Genomic DNA, 24,122 nt, shown 5'->3' on the forward strand with positions numbered 1-24,122 from the left:
ACAAGTCCAGAGGAGGGCCACGAGGATGATCAGGGGACTGGAGCACCTCCTGTATGAAGACAGGCTGAGAAAGTTGAGGCTGTTCAGCCTGGAGAAGGGAAGGCTGTGTGAAGACCTCATAGCAGCCTTCCAGTATCTGAAGGGCTGCTGGGGAGGGACTCTTCATCAGGGACTGTAGTGACAGGACAAGGGGTAATGGGTTAAAACTTAAACAGGGGAGGTTTAGATTGGATATAAGGAAGAAATTCTTTCCTGTAAGGGTGATGAGGCACTGGAATAGGTTGCCCAGGGAGGTTGTGAATGCTCCATCTCTGACAGTGTTCAAGGCCAGGTTGGACAGAGCCTTGGGTGACATGGTTTAGTGTGAGGTGTTCCTGCCCCATGGCACAGGGGTTGGAACTAGATCATCTTAAGGTCCTTTCCAACCTTAACTATTCTATGATTCTCAAAAGGTCAGAATAGGCTTTATGTGGATTTGTGTGTGTGTCAGGCTTTAGAATCAGCTGGTCCTTCAACATTTCAGTCATTTAGTTTGAACAGAGAATTGCTTGCCAATTACACAATTTCTTCGAAGTATGCTGTCACGTATGCATTCAGTCCTTTAGTATGTATGCTCTTGAGATTGGAAACTTCTAGCCTCGGCAAAATCTGTATGGTAGTACTTCTCTTTAATACCTCCTCTGTGGAATTAGAGGAGGGTCAGGGCATGTAATGATCAGTTCTTGTCAGCATTTCTTCCTTGGAGAACCACCCCCCAAGTAGGGGAGTAAGAAAATTAAGTAAATAGTAAATGCAGATCTGAACAAACCCTTGGAACTCCAACCACAAGCAGCTTTCTCTTCATATTTCAATGTTTGTCCCTTTGGACTGTTGCTGGCTGCCAATCCCTGTAGTGATACTACATGTAACAACCAGCATGCCTAGGGCTGGCTTTGGAGATTTCCCAGTGGGTAGGATTTATAGAACTGTTTTGTGGAGCGTTGATTTGTGTCTGAGTATCTTTGCGATGGCCCTAGTGTCTGTACTGGTTACCAGACTACTGCTCTGCTGGAGGCAGTTTCAGGTTGTGAAGGCAAGCTGGTGGCATACCTTGGGGACAATGGCAGGTGTCCATTCTCACAAGTTCTTTCTTTTTTTTGTTCTCTTTTAGTTTCTCTGTTTAGTTTTAGTTTAGTTTCTAACTGCAGCTTCTATGGAAATAAGTTTGTCCTTCCTAAATTTAGTTGAAGTATTTCCTCACTGGGGTTATAACTTTAAAAGGTGGTTGTTTTCTTTTTTTAACAAACCTTCCCTCTCCCCACTCCCACGCCTCCCCCCCCACCCCACTTCCCCCACCCCTGGTGTATCAGTTTACTCTGGATGTTATCATCTCATCTTGCATTACAGTTCCACCTCCTTGTTGCTTGAAAGGAACTGCTGGGGCAAAGTAGCATTTCTGGTCTAGATAAAAATCTAAGCAAATACAAATAAGGTGCACATGTGATACTTGTGTTGTCAATTTAATCAATGTAGATTTTTAAATGTGTTAAATAAAATGAAAAACCTGAAAAGTCATGTTTGTGTGAGTCTGCGCATATACTTGCTATGGTTTCCTACTTTCATCTTGGCAGTATGCTATTTCATAACCTTATGGTAGCAACTCCAGAAGAAATACAAAAGGTCTTAAAATTTTAGAGGGGGAAAAGTTAAATGTTTTAGTTTATAAAACATGCTGTAACACTCCCCACCTTGCCCTTCATATTAGTTGGACCCAGTGGACTACAGAAAATTTTATGAAACCTGTGTATTGAATGATGGCTATAAATAGAGTGTTACTGTTGTCCTCAGTCCATCCTGTGCACAGCCTTTTTGTTAAATGAAAATTCCCAACCCAGGAATTCCTGGCTTTCAGCCCAGACACCTCAACCGCAAGTTGTCTTAGGTTCAGTGTGACAAGTATTGAGAAGACTGAGAAACTTGCTTTAGGTGCTGAAATGTCTAACTAGAATTGTGTTTATTTAAAATTTCATTCTGCCCTGAGTATCAGTATTGCCTGAAAGTAACTTCTGTGCTTTTTGTAGCATTTGGGATGGGAATTTTGGCTTCTAAAGCTTCCTGGTTTTGTATCTTTTCATATCCTATTTCTGCAGTGCAGGCTTTTTTTAAACAAGCTTTGACACAGTTAAACTTTCTTCCTGTGTACATGTGTGCATACATAGCACACATCTGTGTGTAGGTCACTGCTTTTAATGAATCCTGTTTCAGGAGGTCAGCAGATGTTGCATTTAGTTTGCTTTTGATGATGCCTATGTGGATGTATTATCAACTCGAAAGGCAAGAAAAGGTTCACCTGATGGTATGGTGATAATTTTAAAACAAAAAAAAAAATCATGACTATTCTGAAGCTAAAATTAGATTAAGAAACTTCTTCAGATAGACTGAAATAGGGAAATTTTTGGTATGCAGGATAACTTCTGCAAGGAAAGATGAAATCTTTCCTTTTGCAACTAAAGATCTGGTTGTTTGTGGCTCGGAATTATTTGTTTTTATGTTCTTCTACAGCTGCCTTTCACCCGTGCAAAGAGCATCCTTTGGCATTTTATATGGTAACTGAGCTGTATTTACATTTGTGCTAGGCTCAGTAGGTTATGTGCAAAGACTTGACTTCTGTGCAGGTAGGTTAGGCTTAGTGTAGAGGCTGAAGTGGACACTAGCAAAACAAAAGAAAAACTAGGCATCTAGATCTGTGAGTGGTTCAAGTACACCTTGCGGTCAAAAGGTGCAGTCCTGGCTCTAGCAGCTCATTCTCGTAATTCTTTCTTCCACCTGTGCTGGCACAAGTATTCCTGCTCTGCCATAACAAACCAATTGGGTAACTGACTCTGTAGAATTTCTGTCTTGTCTGGTTTTAACATGGATATGAGAGTGAAGAGGGGAAGGCAGAGCTTCCTCCAGGACACAGTTTATAATTTAAAATGTTTGGGAAATGCAGTATGGGTTATACAGTATTACCTTATAAACTTCAGTGAGGTAACAAAAAATACAAAAGTTATACTTTCAGTTGATACACGAGGTTAATGACAGTAGTGGGTCTAAAACTATGATCATTCTGTGATCAGTTCTGAGCTATGGGGCACAATACACTTTATGACCTACTGTGTGTTTGAATTCAAGATGCAGAATACCCAGGAAGTCAGCCAGCATACACGTGAGGAAGCAGTGCATGGTTAAATTTGAAAGGAGGCACAGGAAGCTTTCGCATCTGTAAAATGAGTGACCGTGGTGCATATTCTGTGTTGAATTCCTCCTTCACTGAAGCCTGGCATATTTGATTTTTACTTATATAAATGTGTATATAATATGCATATGTAATTTATATTAAAGAATATGTGTACAACTTTAATATGTCACTGTTTTTACACTGTCATATATTATTTAAGCTACATAAATTAAGGGAGTGAATTCATTCTGCGCAATACTGACTTGGGCTTAATGTCTAACAGTTCCTGTGGTAAGCCTCTGAATAAAATTATTTTATATATCAGAAATCATAGGAACTTTTCATAGGGTTTTTTTGTTTATTTGGGTTTTTTTTTTTTCAGTTAATTTAAATAATGTTGTTTTGTAAATTCAAGCATTGAATGCTAATGGTATTGAACAGTTGCATATATTTCTTTTTCGCGTTTCTTCAATCTTCCAGGGTGTGTTTATTGCCAAGTTGAAGGAGATGGAAGGTGTTAACTTCAAACCTGAGACTTGGTTATGTATAGTGCTTGCTAGCCCACCCCACCCCCCACCCCCCCAAAAAAAAAAAAAAACAAACCAAAAAAACAAAAAAAAAACACGACAAAAGCAAACAAAAGAACCCCTCACATCCTCCCCAGAACATACGGCCCCCCCTTCCCCCCTAAACAAACAAAAAAATAACCTCTCTTCAAAAAACAACCAGCCAAACAAAAACCAAACACAAAACCAACAACTTCCTCCCTTCCTCTTTTTACATAGCTCCTGGGCTGTTTCCTGTTTCTGCTGATAGAGATCAGGAAGAACTGAGAACTAATAGACAAGTTATCATGCTGCAGCTGAGTACAGAAGAGGAAAGTGAAATAGCAATGGCATTATTCCAGGCCTTTTGTCCAAATGAACCAAGTCCAATTTTAGGTGCGAAAGGGGAAGTTGTTAGAATACCTACTCTAGGATGCTGGCCTTTGTGAGAGAGCTGGCATTCAAACTGAAAGGTGACTCTTACCTCCACAGAGCTTGTACTGAAAATAGCTAATTCCATCTGGAAATGGACAGCACATTTAAGCAACATATTCTGTGGGTACACAATTCATTTGGAGTCTTGCTGTTTTAATGAAATTTTTTTTTTACCTTGAATATATGGAGAGGAGGTCTGCATCCATATGGATTTGGTTATCTTGAAGCAGATAGATTATTTCTGCACAAGGAAGAAAACGAGTACATGCACTGGTTAAGACAACATGTACTGGTGTTTGCTGGTGTGATGTTGCCCATTGTGTGTGTGCACTTATTGTAACTTCATCCTGAGCAGGCTTGCTGTTCATATAGGAAGGTGCTTTAATTTTCTGTTTCCTGAAGTATTGCAAGCTGAATCTGCCCAGGGACAAGTTTGACGAACCATCGGGTTCTGTGCAATTGCGGAGGCATTGCCAACTAGCTAGGGAGGGCAGGCGTGAGAGCTCCCCCTTGCTGCACCTGCAGGCCTGTAGGTTGGCTTGTCTAACACCGGGAAATCTGCTATGGTGCTACTGTTGTGTCTCCTGCCTTAGGAGCATTCAGGTAATGATGGGCAAGCTGCAGCTCTGCAGGGCAGACCTGGGCTATATGGTCTCTAGAGCTGATTCTGCCTGTGCATAATGTCTAGTGTGTGGTAGTATGGTTTCTTTTTGACAGCATATGATGTTGTAGACCACAAATGCTGAGAGGCCTGATTTTTAGAAGCCTTATTCAGAGACATCAGATGGGGAAATCATGCACTCAGTCATGCTTCCACAGTGCTCCAGTCCCATGTCTCTCATCTTTTCACATGCCCACATCTAGGTTTCCAAACCTTTCTTTGCTCTTCCTCCTCGTGTCCAGTACTTAAACCCTGGAGCACTTGTTTGGCCTCCACTGCTGTGCCTGTAGCAATTTGCAGCCTTCTCCTTCCTGGCCTGTCTCCCACTTTCTGCTCCCCAGGATCTGTTTTGCATACTGCATCTGTGACTAAGAGGCCAGGTGTGTCTCTCCACTTAAGAGTCATGTCTCATCTCCCCAGTGTCACAGTAACTCCTTCTGAACTCCTCATGCCAGAAACAGCAGGGAAAAGAGATTGGAACAGTGCTGCAGCTTCCTTCAGACACGCACTCTTACATGGCACACACTTGTCCGATTTAACATTTCCTGAGAAAGGAGACAGAGTTGGGAGCATATAGCAGATATGTACAGTGGTGACAACGTGGTAGAACTTAGTTACATATTCACAGTATTGAGTGGAGACTAAGTATTTCTTGGTGTAGACGTTATCTTAGTATAACTGATATCTGTGTGTTTTGAATGTTGACAGTAGGCAGTTCTTTCACTGTGTTAACTTTGCAGTATTTGTAATTTAACATTGCTAATATGAAATCAAATTAGAATGTGCTTCTTGTATGTTTAACAATTCTTGTTCGTATTTCTACAGGATTTATTTCCTAGGACATTTTCAAATGCCTAATGAGACTGTAGATGAATGCTTAAGTGCCCTATTTTTACTATTATAAGCCTGCTTGTAGGTACTAGTCTAAATTTGAAAAGTAACACTGAATGAGAGCTATGTAAATGAAATGAAATCAGAATGCAGCTGAAAGCAGTAATGATGGTATAGCTTCCAGTGGGATTGGTTTATTCTGCTTTCTCAGCCAGTCTATTTAAATCTGTGGGTTTTATAACAGTATGTAAACATATCAGCATGTATAAAAAGTCTTTCTTGGTATAGTTAAGGGAGCATATCTAATCTAGACTAACTCCTACTTGAAGATTTCTTAGCTAAGAGTTTGATAGTCTTCCTGTTTCTTGTTGCAGTTTTTCATGTTGAATTGTGAATGGTTTGAAAAATTAAAAATTATTTTTTTGAGGGGAAAAAGTGTTTATCTGTTTAATCCTTCAAGGAAAAATCTGTATTGGAAACATTTGTGCTTTTAACTTCTGAAAATACTATGTTCTGGGGACTTGAGTTTATTTTATCTAAATCACATAATACCTACTAAAAACATAAATGTGAATAAACTTATTAGTGTGTTTGTTTTTCAGAAATGGAGGAACAGAATGCTGGACCTGGGATTGAAGATTTATAAAGGATTATGGGATTATACATTGAAGAGCCAGCAGGCGGAATGCCTGAGTGACTGAAGAAAATGGGTGCTAATGCATCTAACTACCCTCACTCGTGTTCCCCAAGGGTAGGGGGAAATTCACAGGCACAACAAACATTTATAGGTAACTTTTCAGTTATCTTGTCACTTACATAAATGACTTGATTGTGTACACACTGGATTTGATTTGCTTGCAGTTATGCTATGCAGAGCTTTTATTTTCTAGGTCACCAGTTTGAATCCATTCAAGCTCAATCGTGCATGAAATTCAGTACTGTCCATCTGTTTTGCCTATGTATGCAATGAGTTGATTGTCACTTGCTAGTAAACAGATGCCAGGTTATTTAAATAAGCTGGATCTTTTTAATAACTAAACCATGCATGCTAGTTTTCCCAGATCAAGAGCAGTAGCTATCTGTTAATACTGTCTGCCACTTTCTACTCTTCTTCAAATTTTCTGTGAAACTGTTAGAGTATAGAAAACTCTTGATTATCAGTATTCATCTTAGTATTAGCATTGTGTCTTATATGAGTGAATTACTTCCTTCTTGCTAGAAGGATCTCTGATAATGAACCTGTTAAAGTGACAGTCTTGAGGACAACTTTTTCTGATGTCCTTTTCCTGTTCCTGTAAATGGGGAATGGAGGTACTTACTGTCCTAACAGTATTATTTATAAGTAAGGATCTTGCTTAACTAGAAATGAGTTGAAGTGCCCTTAAAGTATTTTCTTATCCCAGTTGTAACTGGGGCAGGTATTACCTTTATGTGCTTTTTAGTCTAGTGCAAAAAAAAATCACTGTAGATCTAAGTACTGTCACGCTATAAATAATACAGTTATGTGATGAATCTAAAAGAAGGCAGTTTTTGAGAAGATAAATCTTGCTTAAAGAAACCTCAAACCCTGACAGCCTGAAGAATGATCTTAGCAGTGAATAACATAAATACTTCATAAACACTTTTATGCCTTAGCTTGCAACTGAAAAAGTAGTTTGTTGATATTCAGTGTTACTTCTTTTCTTAATCACCACTGAAAGCACAGTGGTATCCTTAGCACAGAAAAAAATTTACTTACTTTGTGACTTTTCTCTTGTCTCAGCGTTTCTGACACTTCTGTCTTTCAGAGGTCTGAGTAAGACAGCCTGCAAACTGTTACCTGTAAAGACCTGTGCTCTGGGCTAAAAATTCTGTGTGTGCTGTCATAGCATATCAAGGCAGAACTTTAGTGCTAACATCTTTGATATCCATGCTGTGAAGTCCCCATTAAGGCTGTATGTATTTTCAGTGTATATCATAATTAACAGCAGTAAAAGGTTTGCCCCAGTTCATATACACACACATATGTGTATACACACTTTGTAAAAAATGACAGCCACAACATTTTTATGTATTCATGTGTTATCTGCCTCTGTATTGAATGAAGTTAAACCTTTAGACTTGAAAACAGGCAGATCTACATGCTGAAACACTATTTGAGTAGTTTTGAAGAGGGGAGAAGTTCCAAAGCTTCACTAAATTCCCCCAAAACCTCTTTTTTTTTTTTTTTGTCATGTGAAAGGTTTTATTGATGCTCTTCATCATTAAGTTCAAAATAAAAAGCCATTATATAGTATGTCATGATACATTTACTGGTCATAGAACAGTTTGGGTTGGTGGGGACCTGTTGTGGTTTAAGCCTAGCTGATAACTCAGAGCCACGCAGCTGCTCACTCGGCCCCTTTTTCCCCCCGCTCCCGGAGGAATAGGGAGGAGAATCAAAAGAATAACTCCCACAGATTGAGATAAGAACAGCCCAGTAACTAAGGTATAACACAAACCACTACTGCTACCACCAATGATAATAGTGATAAGGGAAATTACAAGGGAAGAGAATACAACTGCTCACCACCTGCCGACCTATACCCAGCCCAACCCGAGCAGTGATCTCACCCTTCTGGGTAACTGCCCCCAGTTTATACACTGGGGATGATGTGCTGTGGTATGGAATACCCGTTTGGCTAGTTTGGGTCAGGTGTCCTGTTTCTGCTTTGTCTTGGCTTCCCCTCTTCCCTGGCAGAGCATGAGACTCACAAAGTCCTTGGTCAGAGTAAACAGTACTTAGCAACAACTAAAACCATCAGTGTTACCAGTATTGTTCCCAGCCTGAAAGTCAAAACCACTGTACTGCACCAGGTACTAAGTAGGAGAAAAAATTACTGCTACTGCTGAACCCAGGACAGGACCTTAAAGGTCATCTAGTTCCAAACCCCTCCTATGGGCAGGGATGCCTCACCTTAGACCATGTTGCCCAAGGCTCTGTCCAACCTGACCTTGAACACTGTCAGGGATGGGGCAGCCATAGCTTCTCTGGGAAACCTGTTCCAGTGTCTTGCCACCCTCATAGTGAAGGATCAGTTCCTAATGTCTGACCTAATCTGCCTTCATTCAGTTTAAAGCTATTTCCCCTTGTCCTACATGCTCTTATAAAAAGACCCTCTCCAAATTTCTTGTAGGCCCCCTTTAGGTATTGGAAGGCTGCTGTAAGGTCTCCCCAGAGCCTTCTCTTCTCCAGGCTGAACAAGCCCAGTTTGCTCAGCCCTTCTTAATAGCAGAGGTGCTCCAGCCCTATGAGCATCTTCTCTGGCCTCCTTTGGACTCACTCTGACAGGTCCATGTCCCTTTTATGTTGGAGCCTCTAGAGCTGAATTCAGTACTGGAGGTGCAGTCTCCAGAGAGCAGAGCAGAGGGGGAGAATTGCCTCCTTTGACCTGCTGGTCTTGTTCCTTTTGATGCAACCCAACATATGGTTGGCTTTCTGAGCTGCAGGTGCATGCTGCCAGGGTCATGTTGAGCCTGTCGTCTGCCAACATCCGTAAGTCCTCTCAATCCATTCTCCATGTTAAATCAACTTTTACAGATTTATTTTTCTTTTTATTTTTTAAATGTAGAACGCATTAAGATCTATTTACTACCCCAAAGTAGAATGGAAGTATGGGGACTAGAGTTATAACAGCTACATAATATGTATTAGTTGCCTTATTCCTGGAAACTTGGTCCAGGATTTGTTTTAGACATGCTGCTTTACCATTAAAGTGCTGCACCGCTATGCTGTATATGTAAGGTGAATATTAAATGCTGAGAACCGATTTGGCAAAGCACAGTTGTTTTCGTAGGCTGAGCTGCCATTGTTAATTGATTCATGCTGAATTTGCTTGCAGTTTATGAAGAGAAGATAAATCTGTAAAAAATAATGCAGTGTTCTTAATGTAACACCCCCCCCCAACAAAACCACTTTTGTTTTAGCAAAGGCTTCACTAGTCATCTCCTTGCCGTTTTGTCTACAGCATTCAGGAGGAGGATTTCACACCATTTTCTAGGGTGGTACATCTGTTCAAGATGTTTATTAAATAGAGCTCTGTAATTAGATTTTAAAATGTGTAGGCATGCAGAGGACTAGACAGATCCCGTTATACATTGTCAAGTGCCCAAGTAGTTTCTCTTGGCAATCATATGTTCCTTGTAAATATTTATCTGTTCAGAGCTAGATATGGTCTAGGGGCATGAAGTAGCTGTTGCTTTTTAGCAGCATTTAATAGGTCAGTGCCTTTTAGTGTAGAAGTGGGGAATAAATTTATTTTTCCTACTTCTAATGCTGCTGCCTTATTAAGGAATTACAAGCAGGTAAAAAAGAGGCTCTTCCAAATTCTTTCTTGGAGGGGCAGGGAGCCACTGGCTGTTTTGAACCCAGAGAGGCTATGCTGGTGCCTCTCTGCTTCTGCCTCTAGCAAAAAGCAGTTGTGTAGTGGCACTTCTGTAGCAGTGTTTTATCTACTTGTAAGGGTTATTAGCAATGTGTGCAGTACTTCTGAAGTTAAATCTTGTAAGTAGCACAGGGTACACAAAGGTTTGAATAGTGTTTTAGTATTTTGTGGCAATTCACATGCAAGTAATACCTCACAGAAGCCTTCAGGGAAGAAAGAAAATGAAACTTGTGGTGTCCTAGTTTTTCTTTAGTGGAATCTAAGAGAATATGCTGCATACTCAAAATTGCCATTAGAGTCCGAAATACTTCATGAAATGAGCTGGCATACTCTCTTGGAGCAGAATCTATCATTATAGATTGACCATAGTTATGCTTTTATTGTGAAATGTAATCGATACTTTTAAATGGCAGAAATTCTAGGCTTGTTTCTGTCAGCAGGAGACTGAATCTACTTTCCTGTTACAATACCTAGTATATCATGTGGAAGGAATTTTTATGGTGGATTTTGCGGCATACCCTTTATTGAAATTGTCTTGAGTTACTGCTGTTCTCTTGATTTAAAATGATACTTTTTTTTTGTCTTGAAATTACAGTATGATTGATAACACGTTGCCTGATCAAGCAAAATTTGATGTAGCATGAATAAAATAGTTGGAGGTCTTTCTTCAAAGAATGTGAAGTTACTTCCCAAAGTTCCCACTAATAGATGATTCATAAAACCATTGTGTTGCATGATATGGGGGGGGGTTAATTAGCTTTGCAGAAAAGCCAGCATATAAAGTTGCTTAGAATTACTGAGGCTTAAATAATAAAACAATTTACAGAAATCTTTAATAGCTACAGTTGCTGTGTTCTCAAATACAACTTTGACTTGCTCCTGTGTCTTTTGAAGTTCAAGGAATACTCACCTGAAATACGGCTACTAAAGCACTGTTTTGACAGACTGGCCTATGACATTGCTGTCAAAATAGCATCCCATCAAATCTACCTGAAACAAATGGAATTGCGCAGTGATAGATTGAGTTACAAAAGGCCCCTGAAACTCTTGCAGTTGTATGTGTGTTGAACTTATAAGACCTGAAAAGGCAATAAATAATGAAGCTACACAAGTGTGCTGGTGGAAGCAAGTTAACTATTCCCAACAGAAAGTGGACAAATACTACTTAAGATGAAGCTGCCATTGTTATCAATCTGTATACCATTTGCAAATGTTTTCCTCTGGTTTCTCTTTTCTCTTGAAGTAGTAGCTAGGTTTGTGTACTTGGTTTTCCTTTTTCTGTCATGTCTAAGATTTTTCAACATCTGGCTTGGAGAGAAAATTCCCACTTAGAGAAAAAAATAGTCCCACTATTAACCACTTCTAATGGTCCATATGGGTGCTAGTGATACAGATAGCAATAGCCTGAAGAACATAAAGAAGGACTACAGAGCCCTGGGAGAGGTGGTTGGAGGCTCTGGAGCTCAGATTGTCTTTTCGTCAATTCCCCAGGATACAGGGGAGGAACCTAAAAAGGCTAGGAGGATTGGGCAGGCTAATAAATTGTTAGAAGGGTGGTACCATAGTCAGGGGTTTGGGTATCTTGAACATGGGGCCCAAGTTAGTAGGCCAGGTCTACTGAGGGTGGTGGAGCTGCTCTGACAAGGGGAAGAGCGGTTTTGGTAGGAGGCTTGCCAGACTGGTCAAGGATGCTTTAAACTAGATGTGTTGGGGGAGGGGGGCATCATTCCATCCCAACACACCCAGTCAGTTGACAGCACCTACAATAAATGCTTGGAGCAATGTAGAGATATTCCAGCTACTCCAGCCAATGATCTGGCTTCATTTAGAGCTCGTCTCAGATGCCTCTGTATAGCATGGGGAGCAAACGAGGAATTAGAGATGTGTGCATGTCTACGGGAGTATGATTAAATAAGCATCACAGAAACATGGTGGGATGGCTCCTATGACTGCAGTGTGGGAATGGAAGATTATAGGCTCTTTAGAAAAGACAGGCCCGGCAGGTGGGTAGGGGGAGTTGCTAATTACATTAGGGATAGGCTGGAAAATATGGAACTCTGTCTGGGGACAGGTGAGCAGTCAACAGAGAGTTTGTGGGTCAGGGTTAAAGGGGGGACAGCTATGGGGGATATTACTGTGGGGATCTGTTACAGACTGCCTGACCAAGAGGAATCTGTGGATGAAGCACTCTACAGACAGAAAGGAACAGCCTCACACTCGCAGGCCCTTGTTCTCATGGGAGACTTCAACCACCCTGCTATCTGTTGGAGGGACGGTACAGCCCGGCACAAGCAATCCAGGAGGTTTCTCGATTGTGTGGAAGACAGTTTCCTTCTGCAAGAAATAGAGGAGCCAACAAGGCGAGGTGCCATGCTTGACCTCGTGCTCACCCACAGGGAAGGGCTGGTTGGAAATGTGACGCTCCAGGGCAGCCTTGGTTGCAGCGATCATGAGATAGTCGAATTCGAGATCCTCAGGACAGTGAGAAGAGTGTGCAGCAAACTCACTGCTCTGGACTTCAAGAGAGCAGACTTTGGCCTCTTCAGGAACCTGCTTAGTAAGGTTCCATGGGATATATCCCTAGAGGGCAGGGGGGCCCAAGACTGTTGGTTAATATTCAAGGATCACCTGCTGCAAGCTCAGGAGTGTTGCATCCCAACTAGAAGGAAGTGCATCAGAAGGGCCAGGAGACCTCCTTGGATGGATAGGGAGCTGCTGAGGAAAATCCGATGGAAAAAAGAGGCTTGTAAAAGGTGGAAGCAAGGACAGGTGGCCTGGGAAGAATACAGGGATGTAGTCTGGGAAGCTAGGGACCGGGTTAGGAAAGCCAAGGCCCAGTTAGAATTAAACTTGGCTAGGGATGTTAAGGATAACAGGAGGGGATTCGATAGGTACATAGTGAATAAAAGACAGACTAGGGACAATGTAGGCCCCCTCCAGAAGCTATTGGGAGAGCTAGCTACACAGGATTTAGAGAAGGCTGAGGTTCTGAATGACTTCTTTGCCTCGGTCTTCACTGGCAAATGCTCGGTCTTCACTGGCAAATGCTCTGACCGTACAACCCAAGTCTTGGAAGGCAGATGTAGGGACTGTGAGAATGAAGACCCTGGGCCTACTGTAGGAGAGGATCTGGTTCGAGACCATCTTGAAAACCTGAACGTTGCGCAAGTCCATGGGACCTGATGAAATCCATCTGTGGGTCCTGAAGGAGCTGGCAAATGAAGTTGCTAAGCCACTGGCCGTCACATTTGAGAAATCATGGCAGTCAGGTGAAGTTCCCGACAACTGGAAAAAGGGAAATATAAACCCCAGTTTCAAGAAGGGGAAAATGGAAGACCCAGGGAATTACAGACCAGTCAGTCTCACCTCTGTGCCTGGCAAAATCCGGGAGCAGATTCTCCTGGAAGGCATGCTAAGGCACATGAAAAACAACAAGGTGCTTGGTGGCAGCCAGCACGGCTTCACTAAGGGGAAATCCTGCCTGACCATTTTGGTGGCCTTCTATGATGGGGCTACAGAACTGATGGACAGGGGTAGAGCAGTTGATGTCATCTACCTGGACTTGTGCAAACCGTTCAGCACTGTCCCACACGACATCCTTGTCTCTAAATTGGAGAGACATCAATTTGATAGGTGGGCCACTTCGTGGTTAAAGACCTGGCGCAAAGAGTTGTGGTCAATGGCTCAATGTCTGCCTGGAGACCAGTAACAAGTGGTGTCCCTCAGGGATCGGTGTTGGGACCGGTCTTGTTCAACATCATTGTCGGTGACATGGACAGTGGGATTGAGTGCACCCTCGGCAGGTTTGGTGGTGACACCAGTCTGTGTGGTTTGGTTGATATCCTGGAGGGAAGGAATGCCATCCAGAGGGACCTTGACAGGCTTGTAAGGTGGGCTGATGCCAACCTTATGAAGTTTTACAATGCCAAGTGCAAGGTCCTACAGCTGGGTTGGAGCAATCCCAGGCAGAGCTACAGGCTGGGCAGAGAAGAGATTCAGAGCAGCCCTGTGGAGAAGGCGTTGGGGGTGCTGGTTTATGAGAAAATGAACATGAGCCGGCAGTGTGCGCTCGCAGCCCAGAAAGCCAGCCGTATCCTGGGCTGCATCAGAAGGAGAGCATGACCAGCAGGTCCAAGGAGGTGATCCTGCCCCTCACCAGCAGGTCCAAGGAGGTGATCCTGCCCCTCTCTTGTGAGACCTCATCTGGAGTATTGTGTGCAGTTCTGGTGTCCTCAACATAAAAAGGACATGGAACTGTTGGAACAAGTCCAGAGGAGGGCCACGAGGATGATCGGGGGACTGGAGCACCTCCTGCATGAAGACGGGCTGAGAAAGTTGAGGCTTGACGATCAAGTAGTGAGGTGGATCGAGAACTGGTTGAAAGGAAGAAGGCAGAGAGTTGTGGTCAATGGCGCAGAATCTAGCTGGAGGTCTGTGACTAGTGGAGTTCCTCAGGGGTCGGTGCTGGGACCGGTGCTGTTTAATATTTTCATCAATGACCTGGATGAGGGAACTGAGTGCACCCTCAGCAAGTTTGCTGATGACACAAAACTGGGAGGAGTGGCTGACACACCAGAGGACTGTGCTGCCATTCAGCGAGACCTGGACAGGCTGGAGAGTTGGGCGGGGAGAAACTTGATGAAATTTAACAAGGGCAAGTGTAGAGTCTTGCATCTGGGGAAGAACAACCCCATGTACCAGTACAGGTTGGGGGTTGACCTGCTGGAAAGTAGTGAAGGGGAAAGGGACCTGGGGGTCCTGGTGGATAGGAGGATGACCATGAGCCAGCAATGTGCTCTTGTGGCCAAGAAGGCAAATGGCATCTTAGGGTGCATTAGAAAGGGAGTGGTTAGTAGGTCAAGAGAGGTTCTCCTCCCCCTCTACTCAGCCTTGGTGAGGCCGCATCTGGAATATTGCGTCCAGTTCTGGGCCCCTCTGTTCAAGAAGGACAGGGAATTGCTTGAAGGAGTCCAGCGCAGAGCCACAAAGATGATTAAGGGAGTGGAACATCTCCCTTATGAGGAGAGGCTGAGGGAGCTGGGTCTCTTTAGCTTGCAAAAGAGGAGACTGAGGGGTGACCTCATCAATGTTTACAAATATGTAAAGGGTAGGTGTCAGGATGATGGAGCTAGGCTTTTTTCAGTGATATCCAGTGATAGGACAAGGGGCAATGGGTGTAAACTGGAACATAGGAGGTTCCACGTTAACATCAGGAAGAACTTCTTTACCGTAAGAGTGACAGAGCACTGGAACAGGTTGCCCAGGGGGGTTGTGGAGTCTCCTACACTGGAGATATTCAAGGCCCGCCTGGACAAGTTCCTGTGTGATGTACTGTAGGTTACCCTGCTCTTGCAGGGGGGTTGGACTAGATGATCTTTTTAGGTCCCTTCCAACCCTTGGGATTCTGTGATTCTGTGATTCTGTTCAGCCTGGAGAAGAGAAGGCTGCGTGGAGACCTCATAGCAGCCTTCCAGTATGTGAAGGGGGCTATAGGGATGCTGAGCATGGACTATTCATTAGGGACTGTAGTGACAGGACAAGGGGTAACGGGTTAAAACTTAAACGGGAAGTTTAGATTGGATATAAGGAAGAAATTCTTTCCTGTAAGGGTGGTGAGGCACTGGAATCGGTTGCCCAGGGAGGTTGTGAATGCTCCATCTCTGACAGTGTTCAAGGCCAGGTTGGACAGAGCCTTGGATGACATGGTTTAGTGTGAGGTGTTCCTGCCCCATGGCACAGGGGTTGGAACTAGATCATCTTAAGGTCCTTTCCAGCCCTAACTGTTCTATGATTCTATGATTCTAAATAAAGTTGGAGAAATAACCTTTTAAAGTGAGTGTCGTGCTTCTGTTGAAACTATTGGTTTTAACTTTTTTTACAAAAATGTTACTTCAGCTTTCCATTAGTTCTAGAAATTCAGATTCTAATTTTTCTTTTTGTTAATCAGCTGTTATCAGTGCTACAGTATAGCGTGTAGGTTCAAACTGGCAATCAGCGGAGGTTCATTTGGCAGAACAGAGCGGGTGTGTGACACAGATATGTGCAGGGGAATCGGTTTTTTATTTTATGACATGTTTGGCTCATAACTTCCCTATAAATTATTTTTGAGAGGTAAAATAATTGTGTACTTTGATTGTATAGTGCTCTTTTCGAAGAACAGCTTTAATAATACAGCAGAACTTCCATTCTCCACATTCTTTTGAATGAGGTGTAGACACAAAAATGATATCTATAGTTCTGTGGAAAGGAGCCCATTTTGTGTGTTTGACTTATGGAATTACCTGATTATCATATGACAGAATTTTAATTTTCTTATTAAATTTGTGTTGAAAGTGTATTTATTGTCCTCATTTTCCCTGAATGTTTTCATACTGTGGTTTGGTTTTTTTTTCTTGTGACTTATCCTAACTCTCTGACACCAGGGATGTTTTTATTGTTGAAATAGCACTTAATGCTTGAAGAATAGAATTTGAAAAAGCACTTTGAAGGAGGAGATGCTACTATTTATCTGAGGTCATACAAGTTTCCAAAAAGGCTTTATTTTTTGCTTCCTATAGGTAGCACAGTGGCACTTGTAACATTCTGACCATGGTGTTCTCTTTCTGCTTAGATAAGCCTACCATGTGCTACAAAGTTCCATCAACTGCTTGGTTCTTAAAATTGAGTGCGTTAAAAAAAAGCTTATAGATGAAGAAAAAAATAATTCTTAATCATTTGAAAGGGCTTCAGTCAGGTTTCCAACTTGCTGAGTTATTTCATCTCAGAAGGAAAAACTGTGTAAATCGCAGGGACATTGATGGACTGCTTATGTCTTATGGCCCTTCCTTTAAATGTAAAGAATAAATGTGTTCAATTTTCCTTTTTGCCTTCAGGGACATCATCCTACTCTCATCAAGGTTATGGCTGTGAATCAAAGCTCTATAGCCTTGACCATGGCCATGAGAAACCTCAAGACAAGAAAAAGAAAACCTCTGGCCTTGCCACCCTCAAAAAGAAATTCATTAAGCGTCGGAAGTCTAGCCGGTCTGCTGACCACGCCAAGCAGATGCGCGAGCTCCTCTCAGGCTGGGATGTCAGAGATGTTAATGCATTAGTAGAAGAATATGAGGGGACGTCAGCCTTAAAGGAACTTTATCTACAAGCTAATTTGGCAAGACCAGAAGCCAGGACGCTACAAAAAGACATGGCTGAACTTTATCAGTACAAATACTGCACTGATGTAGACTTAATATTTCAAGAAACTTGTTTTCCTGTGCATCGTGCGATACTAGCAGCAAGATGTCCATTTTTTAAGACGCTGCTTTCTTCCTCACCAGAGTATGGGGCAGAAATAATAATGGATATTAACACAGCTGGCATAGATATGCCCATGTTTTCTGCTTTGTTACACTACCTTTATACAGGCGAGTTTGGAATGGAGGATTCAAGATTCCAAAATGTTGATATTCTTGTGCAGCTTAGTGAAGAATTTGGAACACCAAATTCATTAGATGTTGACATGCGTGCGCTCTTTGATTACATGTGCTACTACGATGTGGTTCTTAGCTTTTCATCCAACTCTGACTTAGTTGAAACTTTTGGTGGAAGTCAGAACTGTCTAGATGAAGAGCTCAGAGCTCACAAAGCTGTTATTTCATCACGATCTCCATTTTTTCGTCACCTGCTGCAGAGGAGGATACGAACTGGTGAAGAAATCACAGACCGAACTCTACGAACTCCAACTAGAATTATATTGGATGAATCTATCATACCAAAAAAATACGCTAAGGTCATTTTGAACTGTATGTATACAGATGTGGTGGACCTCTCCGTTTTGCACTCCAGTCCTTCAGTGGGCAGTTTAAGTGAAGTTCAAGCTCTTGTAGCAGGAAAATTAAACATGACTAGGGCTGAAGAAGCTATGGAGCTTTATCACATAGCACTGTTCTTGGAGTTTAACATGCTTGCACAAGGTACGTCCTTGCTATAAAATGTATGACCTTACAGAACAATTTCTTAGCTATTTTGCAGTGTAAGTATGTCTATTGAGTATTGCTGTCAAGGGCTGACAATTCCTAGGAAGGCTTATTTTACACTTGTAGAGAATTGTGTTGTAGATAATCCATCTGTGTTTTCTAGGGACAGAAGAAATGCCATGTGAGAACTTTGTATTGCGCATTATTACTGAAGCATGCTACTTAAGTCAGATATGTATAACTGGTATATTTCTGTTCTTATGTACTTTAATCTATAATCCATTTTTTGGGTGTAAATGATGGGAGGATACAAGAGATCCTTGTTGAGAGGAAGAAATATTTAGACTTGTTATGAAGTGCCCCTAGGTGATGTAAACTTGAATGTTTATTTCTGTTGTTTATGTTAAAGAGGGTACACCAAGCTTGCAGTCTTGTGTTTAGAAATGAATTTAAACAGCTTAATTACACTAGTCCTGTGTTTTTAGTATCTTCTACTTGATTTACAGAACTGAAGGCAGGGGCAGTTGGTATTTTAAAGCTTAGAAATTTTCATTTCTGCCTGTTATTCTTGAGGGTCACTCAAATCTTGGTAACATACTTCCTGTACATGGGGTCTGGCCAGGGTTATTACAACCTCTGGTGAGGTGGTGCAACACTGACTAGGGAACTAAAAATGCCTCTTGTGGTGGCAGGAGCTTTATTTGCTGTTTCATCTGTTGGGGTTTCAACTGTTTAGTGGCCGTATTCTAAATAATGGGATACGGCACTTTTTTGAGGCCTTGCTAGTGGGGGATAAGAATTTTACTTTTGAGCCGAATGGCTTGCCAGCACCCAAGCAGCATGCTTGGGTGGCTGGAACCACTGAGTCCAGCAGTGTGGGCTCGGTCTTGGTGGCCCTATAGTTGAACCAGAGATGTAGCGTTTTGGGGATTGTCACTGGGAAGAGGTAGGGGGATGCAGTGGCCTTCAGACATCTGGTCTTCTTTTCCTGTGTCTGACCACAGAAGTGGTGAGCTGTGGGAAGGTGGTTTATACATAGGGGAGAAATGCAGTAAAATCAGGCCAAGATTGAAATTTATTGTATTGTCCAATATAACAAATGTAAATTTGGTACCCCTTTAGGTAATGAAATTCTAGACTTTAACTGGAACTAATGATGATTTTACAAATCACTGCTGCATTGCCTAGCTACAGGAGAAAGCGGTAAACAGTCTGTAGAAAATCTGTATGCCAGTGAAGTCAGTATCTAATAATCTAATACTCAATTTGCTGAGTTCATGTTCAGGTCATTGGTACTCTGCTGACACTGAAGGATTGTTCTGGTATAATCTTATAATGAAAATTAAAAAATCTTATTTGTTCAGGGAAAAGTATATCTTATAATCACAGAATACAAGGTTGGAAAGGACCTTAGGAATAATATGGTCCACCCTTTCTAAGCAGAGCATGACATAGACTAGATGGTCCAGCATCCTGTCAAGTCTAATCTTAAAAGTGTCCAGCGTTGGGGAATCCACCACTTCCCTGAGGAGATTATTCCGATGGATGATTTCTTTTCATTATGAGAAATTTTCCTCTTGTGTCCAACCAGAATCTCCCCATCAGTAACTTTTGCCCATCACCCCTTGTCTTTTCCATGTGACTCCTTGTGAGAGGGGAGCCTGTTTTTTTGCAGCCACCCTTTAAATACTGGAACATGGTGAGAAGGTCTCCCCTGAGCCTTCTTGTCTCTAGGCTGAATAAACCCAGCTCTCTCAGCCTTTCCTCATGTGGCAGGCTTCCCAGTCCTCTGATCATCTCTGTGACTGGAAGCTGCCACTCAAAACATCTGACTTCTAGGTGTTATGCAGAGCAACGCTAGAAGAGAGAGTATTGTGTTGGTGTAGGAGATCACTGAGCAGGCTGTTCTCATGAAATCTTATCTTTGTCCTCTGACAGCACTTTTCTACTCTTGTGCTGCAGGTGTGCAGCTTTGCCCAAGCTATGACTTTTGCAGCAGCTAATGTCTTGTGTTTCTTTTCTAGATTTCTGTACCCCCAGGTGGCTCAAGTTTTTGATTCACTTCACTCATCTTAGCCAATTGTGAACTTGCTAAAGCTTGTCTCCCTGGTTTCCTGGAAAATATTTTTTGGGTCATGTAAGCCTGGATACTCTTTCCAAATTGTTTTGTTCAGCTTGACTCAGTTTTGGCCAGGTATTTGTAACTGAGTGTCAAGTGAAGTTGATGTATTTTAAAGCTTCTGATCAACTGTTCGTATTTTCAACAGATTTTTAGTATGATTTGTCTTCAGGGACTTTTGTAAGTATCCAGATGTTGTAATTTTTCTTAAATTTCAGCAGATGATTCAGCTTTGACTCTTTTCCATGGAAATCTTCCTGTTCATAACACAGTGATACTCCTTTTCTGATGTACTTTAATAGATGGTTTCCCCATGATGAAGTCACTGTCCAAGCAAAGCAAGACTACTTTATTTAGAATTTGTTCTGCCTTCAGCTTAACTTGTTTCAGCTGATAGTTGTCACTTATCTTCCAAGATAAAATTAATTGGATCTTTGAATGAACTAATTTGAATAAATGAACTAATCAGCAAGTGTATCTCATCTGTAAAGCTGATAATACTGAAAGCCATTTGTACCTGTGAAGTTCTTCACTGCTTTTACAGAAGCTGTGAGTATTAGAGCCCTCCCCAGGAGGTTCAGGCACATCTTCTTGGAATGTTTCTTTGCCCTGCCTGCTTGTTTCTGCACTCTACTCCTGCTTTTGTGTCTTCATGCTAACTTGCTGCCCTCTGTCAGCTGTACTGTGATTGTTTTAACACATTAACTCGCCAAGATCAGGTTTAAAAATCACTTAGCCCTTCCTCTTCTGTAGCAGTTGTTAAACCAGATCAGTTTCTGGCCCTGTTCGTCATGTGCTGTTAAAATAATCCCTCCTTCCAGTCTTAGCAGTGGATGTGGCAGTGCAGTATTGCAGAGAATTTTGACTTCAGGTATCTTAATTTTATTAGATAGCTATTTTAAGTATGTGAATCCCCTTCTGCATCTTGGCCCTGTTGTTTACTGTTATGAATAGTCTCCCTGTGTTTTTTCTGTTTCTCCCAGTGTGTTTTTTCTGTTACAGGTTTTTGGATACTGGGACTGAAGTAGTTTTGCTTGGGAATCTTTTCTGCCTGATGAGAAGTTTTCTAAAGTAAAATTGACAACAAAAAACCCTTAATTTCAAACTTCTTGATTTTCTTTTATTTTTAGATGTTGACTTTACTTGTGACAAGACTAAGAGCTAAAACTTTATTTTGAAGCCATATTCAGTAGTGCTCTCTTTGATCTAGAGGTAGATAGTGCCTGACATCAAAAGTACCCTTGATCTTAGCAGGACTGAAATACTGAAATGCCAGAAAGCCCACAGTAGCAGTATTAAATAAACACAAATTTATTGTGGGAAAATTAGAGCAAATATTGGGTATGATCAAGTAAATATTAACAAAAATCTGACCTACTGTCTCCTTACAATGATTCACTTGTACCCAATCCTGATATTATTGCTTAGGGTTTATATGGTGAAGTTTAAGATTGGAGAAACTAGGAAGTGGAAAGCATCTTCCTTAGAGCAATTGCATTCCAAGGCTATATGCAAGGACAAAGAATTTGACCAAGTTGTACAACTGGGCATATAAAATCACTTTGTAATATCACAGTTTGCAGAGAAACAGATCTGATCACCATTTCTGGATTTTTCCTTCAGTCACTTGTGTTCTAGGAACTTAAATCTGAACAAGTTTTATGTACAGCTTAAATCTGAACAGTGATGGCTGGCCTGTTCCCTCCAAATATCAGTTCTTTCCTCAGCCCTTCATTGTTCCCATGTTAAGTTCTTCCTTCTGGTTTATTATGGTTAAGTTGTCAGCTTTTAGTTTCTGACCCACGATTCTTTTCTGTTTAAGCTTGATCAGCTTACTGCCTGCTGCTGAATGTGCTGCTTCAGGAATGCTGTTATCAACTGATGGCTGCAAGAAGCCAAAAATGTAGAAGCGGATTTCAGGCTTCCTAAGTTTATGCATTTTGCATGTGGCAGGAGCAGAATAGTAAATTAATTTTTGTTGTTTGGTAGAGAAAATATTGAGAGCTTTTGCCACATATTTGGAACACTTTAAACATGCAACGACTACCTTACATTTCTGGCTAAACTTGAAACTGCAAAAATCCAGCTGTTAATGTCTTAGAATGTTTAAGACCTTTGTAACTGCCATATCATAAATGAAAATACTTTTAAATAACACGAGCTGCATTGTTTTAATCTGCTTCCTAATTTAATATTTCGGGTGGTTGCATAATATGCTGTATTGGATTCAACATAACTTGGACTTTTCACTGTGGAAGGATGATTAGCATAACACAGAATGCTGCCTGACCTTACCTTCACAGCATTTTAATTTTGCCTTTAATAGTTAATCTGAAGTGCTATGAAGTTGTGAGCTTTGTATACGAATAAAGCAAAAAATACTTTATAAATATATGAAGTAAATATATACCTAATAGTGTGCTGTAGTAGATGTACTTTGGGTTCAGCCTTCCAAGGGTGAGAGTACCTGAATGTTTTAAATTTTTGTGCTTACAAAAATCAGCACAGGGATTAAAAATAGCTCAAAAGAGGTATTGAATTTAGCAATAGACTTAAGTGTTTGGCTGCTAGTGAGCCCTTCTTTATCCAATGCTACTTAGGTCTTGTTTTCTTTTCTGCAAAACATTCACATAGTTTTGCATCTTCATGTAGCCCAAAACTTGTGTGCTTCAGAGCTCTAAAATGTGGTCAATAATGCACAAATTTGCAAAATTACAGGCTTGATGTAGTTAACTACTGATGTAATCTCCTTTCAAAGATGTTCTTGTATATATACAATTTGGTGAGGATGTGGAAAAGCATTAAGGCTTCAAGAAGCTAAAGCGCTTAAAAAAAAAAATCCCTGCAAAAACCCTGTAGCAGGGTTCCTTTAAGACAGAGAATATGGTGCTGCCAGGAGGCAATAATGTTAAAATGGGAAAGTCAGCCTTCATGCAGAAGATGGATGTTGAATTTCAAGATCCCTTGTTCGCGATACAGTTACAGGAAGGTAGAGATTGTTGCAGTTGCAGCTTAAATGATAACCAGTTAAAAAGATACACTTAACTGCATAAGTCTTCTGACATGCTCTTGCTAGTTTTGTGACTGATGTTTTGCCTACTGCTGTGGAGAACCTAAATTCCTTTTGCTATGTCTCAAGTTGTATTTCACTTGAACCTGATAGATTGTTTGGCTGTCAAAAAGCGGTACTGCTGCCTTGCCTCCTACATTAGTCCACTTGTTCCTGTTCTCTGTGCTGGCACCAGGGTTTGTGCTATTTGGGATTTAACATTGCTGGAAGCAGGATTGACAGAAATTAGTTCAGCACCAGTGTGACAGAAGAGCAGGAGGTGTGGAGTGCGAGAAGATGACAATCTGGTTTAATACCGCTATTAATCAAGGGGGTTAACTTCCATGCGTGCTTCCATGGCCACTGAGTGTGGGCTTCCTTGTAAGGAGTTCTTAGCAAGTACAGGACACATTTGCAGCTTTGGGTCTGTCAGATGTGGGAAAGAGGGTAAACAAATGTTGTCTTCCTTTTTTACTTCCTCTTTCAGTTAGAAGCTTGGTTAGAGCAGCAAGGGTGCTCATGCATGGGTGAGATGGGTGTTAAGTGCCTCCAACAGTTAACTTTTGCTAACTGTTGGACACACTTAATTTGTCTTTAGTGGGTCTGTCAACTGTCTTGATAAGATCCCAAGCTACTCACTAGCATGCTAAATATGGGCTCAAGCTATTTCTGTTTAGAAGGGCTTTTGAGAGATAATTGGGGAAGCAGAAAGGACTTGCCTCTTTGTAGGCAGGATGGACCTATTGGTATCCAGCAACAGGAGAACATGAACAGCCTAATTTGTCCAAAATGTTATAGTCGTCTTTAATGTCTTTAGACTGAGTTGAATATGTGAAAGATAATAGTTAATGGTTACAGAAGCTTGTGGTGGAGCACTCTGGGGCACTACAAATGTGTCTTGGAATGGCTGCTATTCCCTGAATAT

The 24,122-nt window shown here is 41.5% G+C and overlaps 1 protein-coding gene across 8 annotated transcripts in view; it reads left to right on the forward strand.

Annotated features, from left to right (window-relative positions):
- Positions 1-24,122, forward strand: part of BTBD7 (BTB domain containing 7) — a 63,615-nt gene that overhangs the window by 18,380 nt on the left and 21,113 nt on the right. For 6 of the 8 annotated variants that reach the window (XM_065685582.1, XM_065685583.1, XM_065685581.1 and 3 more), the window contains 2 exons: positions 6,274-6,459; positions 16,947-18,026. In XM_065685582.1, the coding sequence (XP_065541654.1) occupies positions 6,378-6,459; positions 16,947-18,026 (1,162 nt within the window). In that variant the 5' untranslated portion in view covers positions 6,274-6,377. Of the gene's footprint in view, positions 1-6,273; positions 6,460-16,946; positions 18,027-18,192; positions 18,359-24,122 lie in introns of those variants that run through there. The other 2 variants (XM_065685589.1, XM_065685587.1) reach the window with 2 other exon arrangements.

The sequence above is a fragment of the Lathamus discolor genome, chromosome 6 (assembly GCF_037157495.1).
Source record: "Lathamus discolor isolate bLatDis1 chromosome 6, bLatDis1.hap1, whole genome shotgun sequence".
NCBI classification, from domain to species: Eukaryota; Metazoa; Chordata; class Aves; order Psittaciformes; family Psittacidae; genus Lathamus; species Lathamus discolor.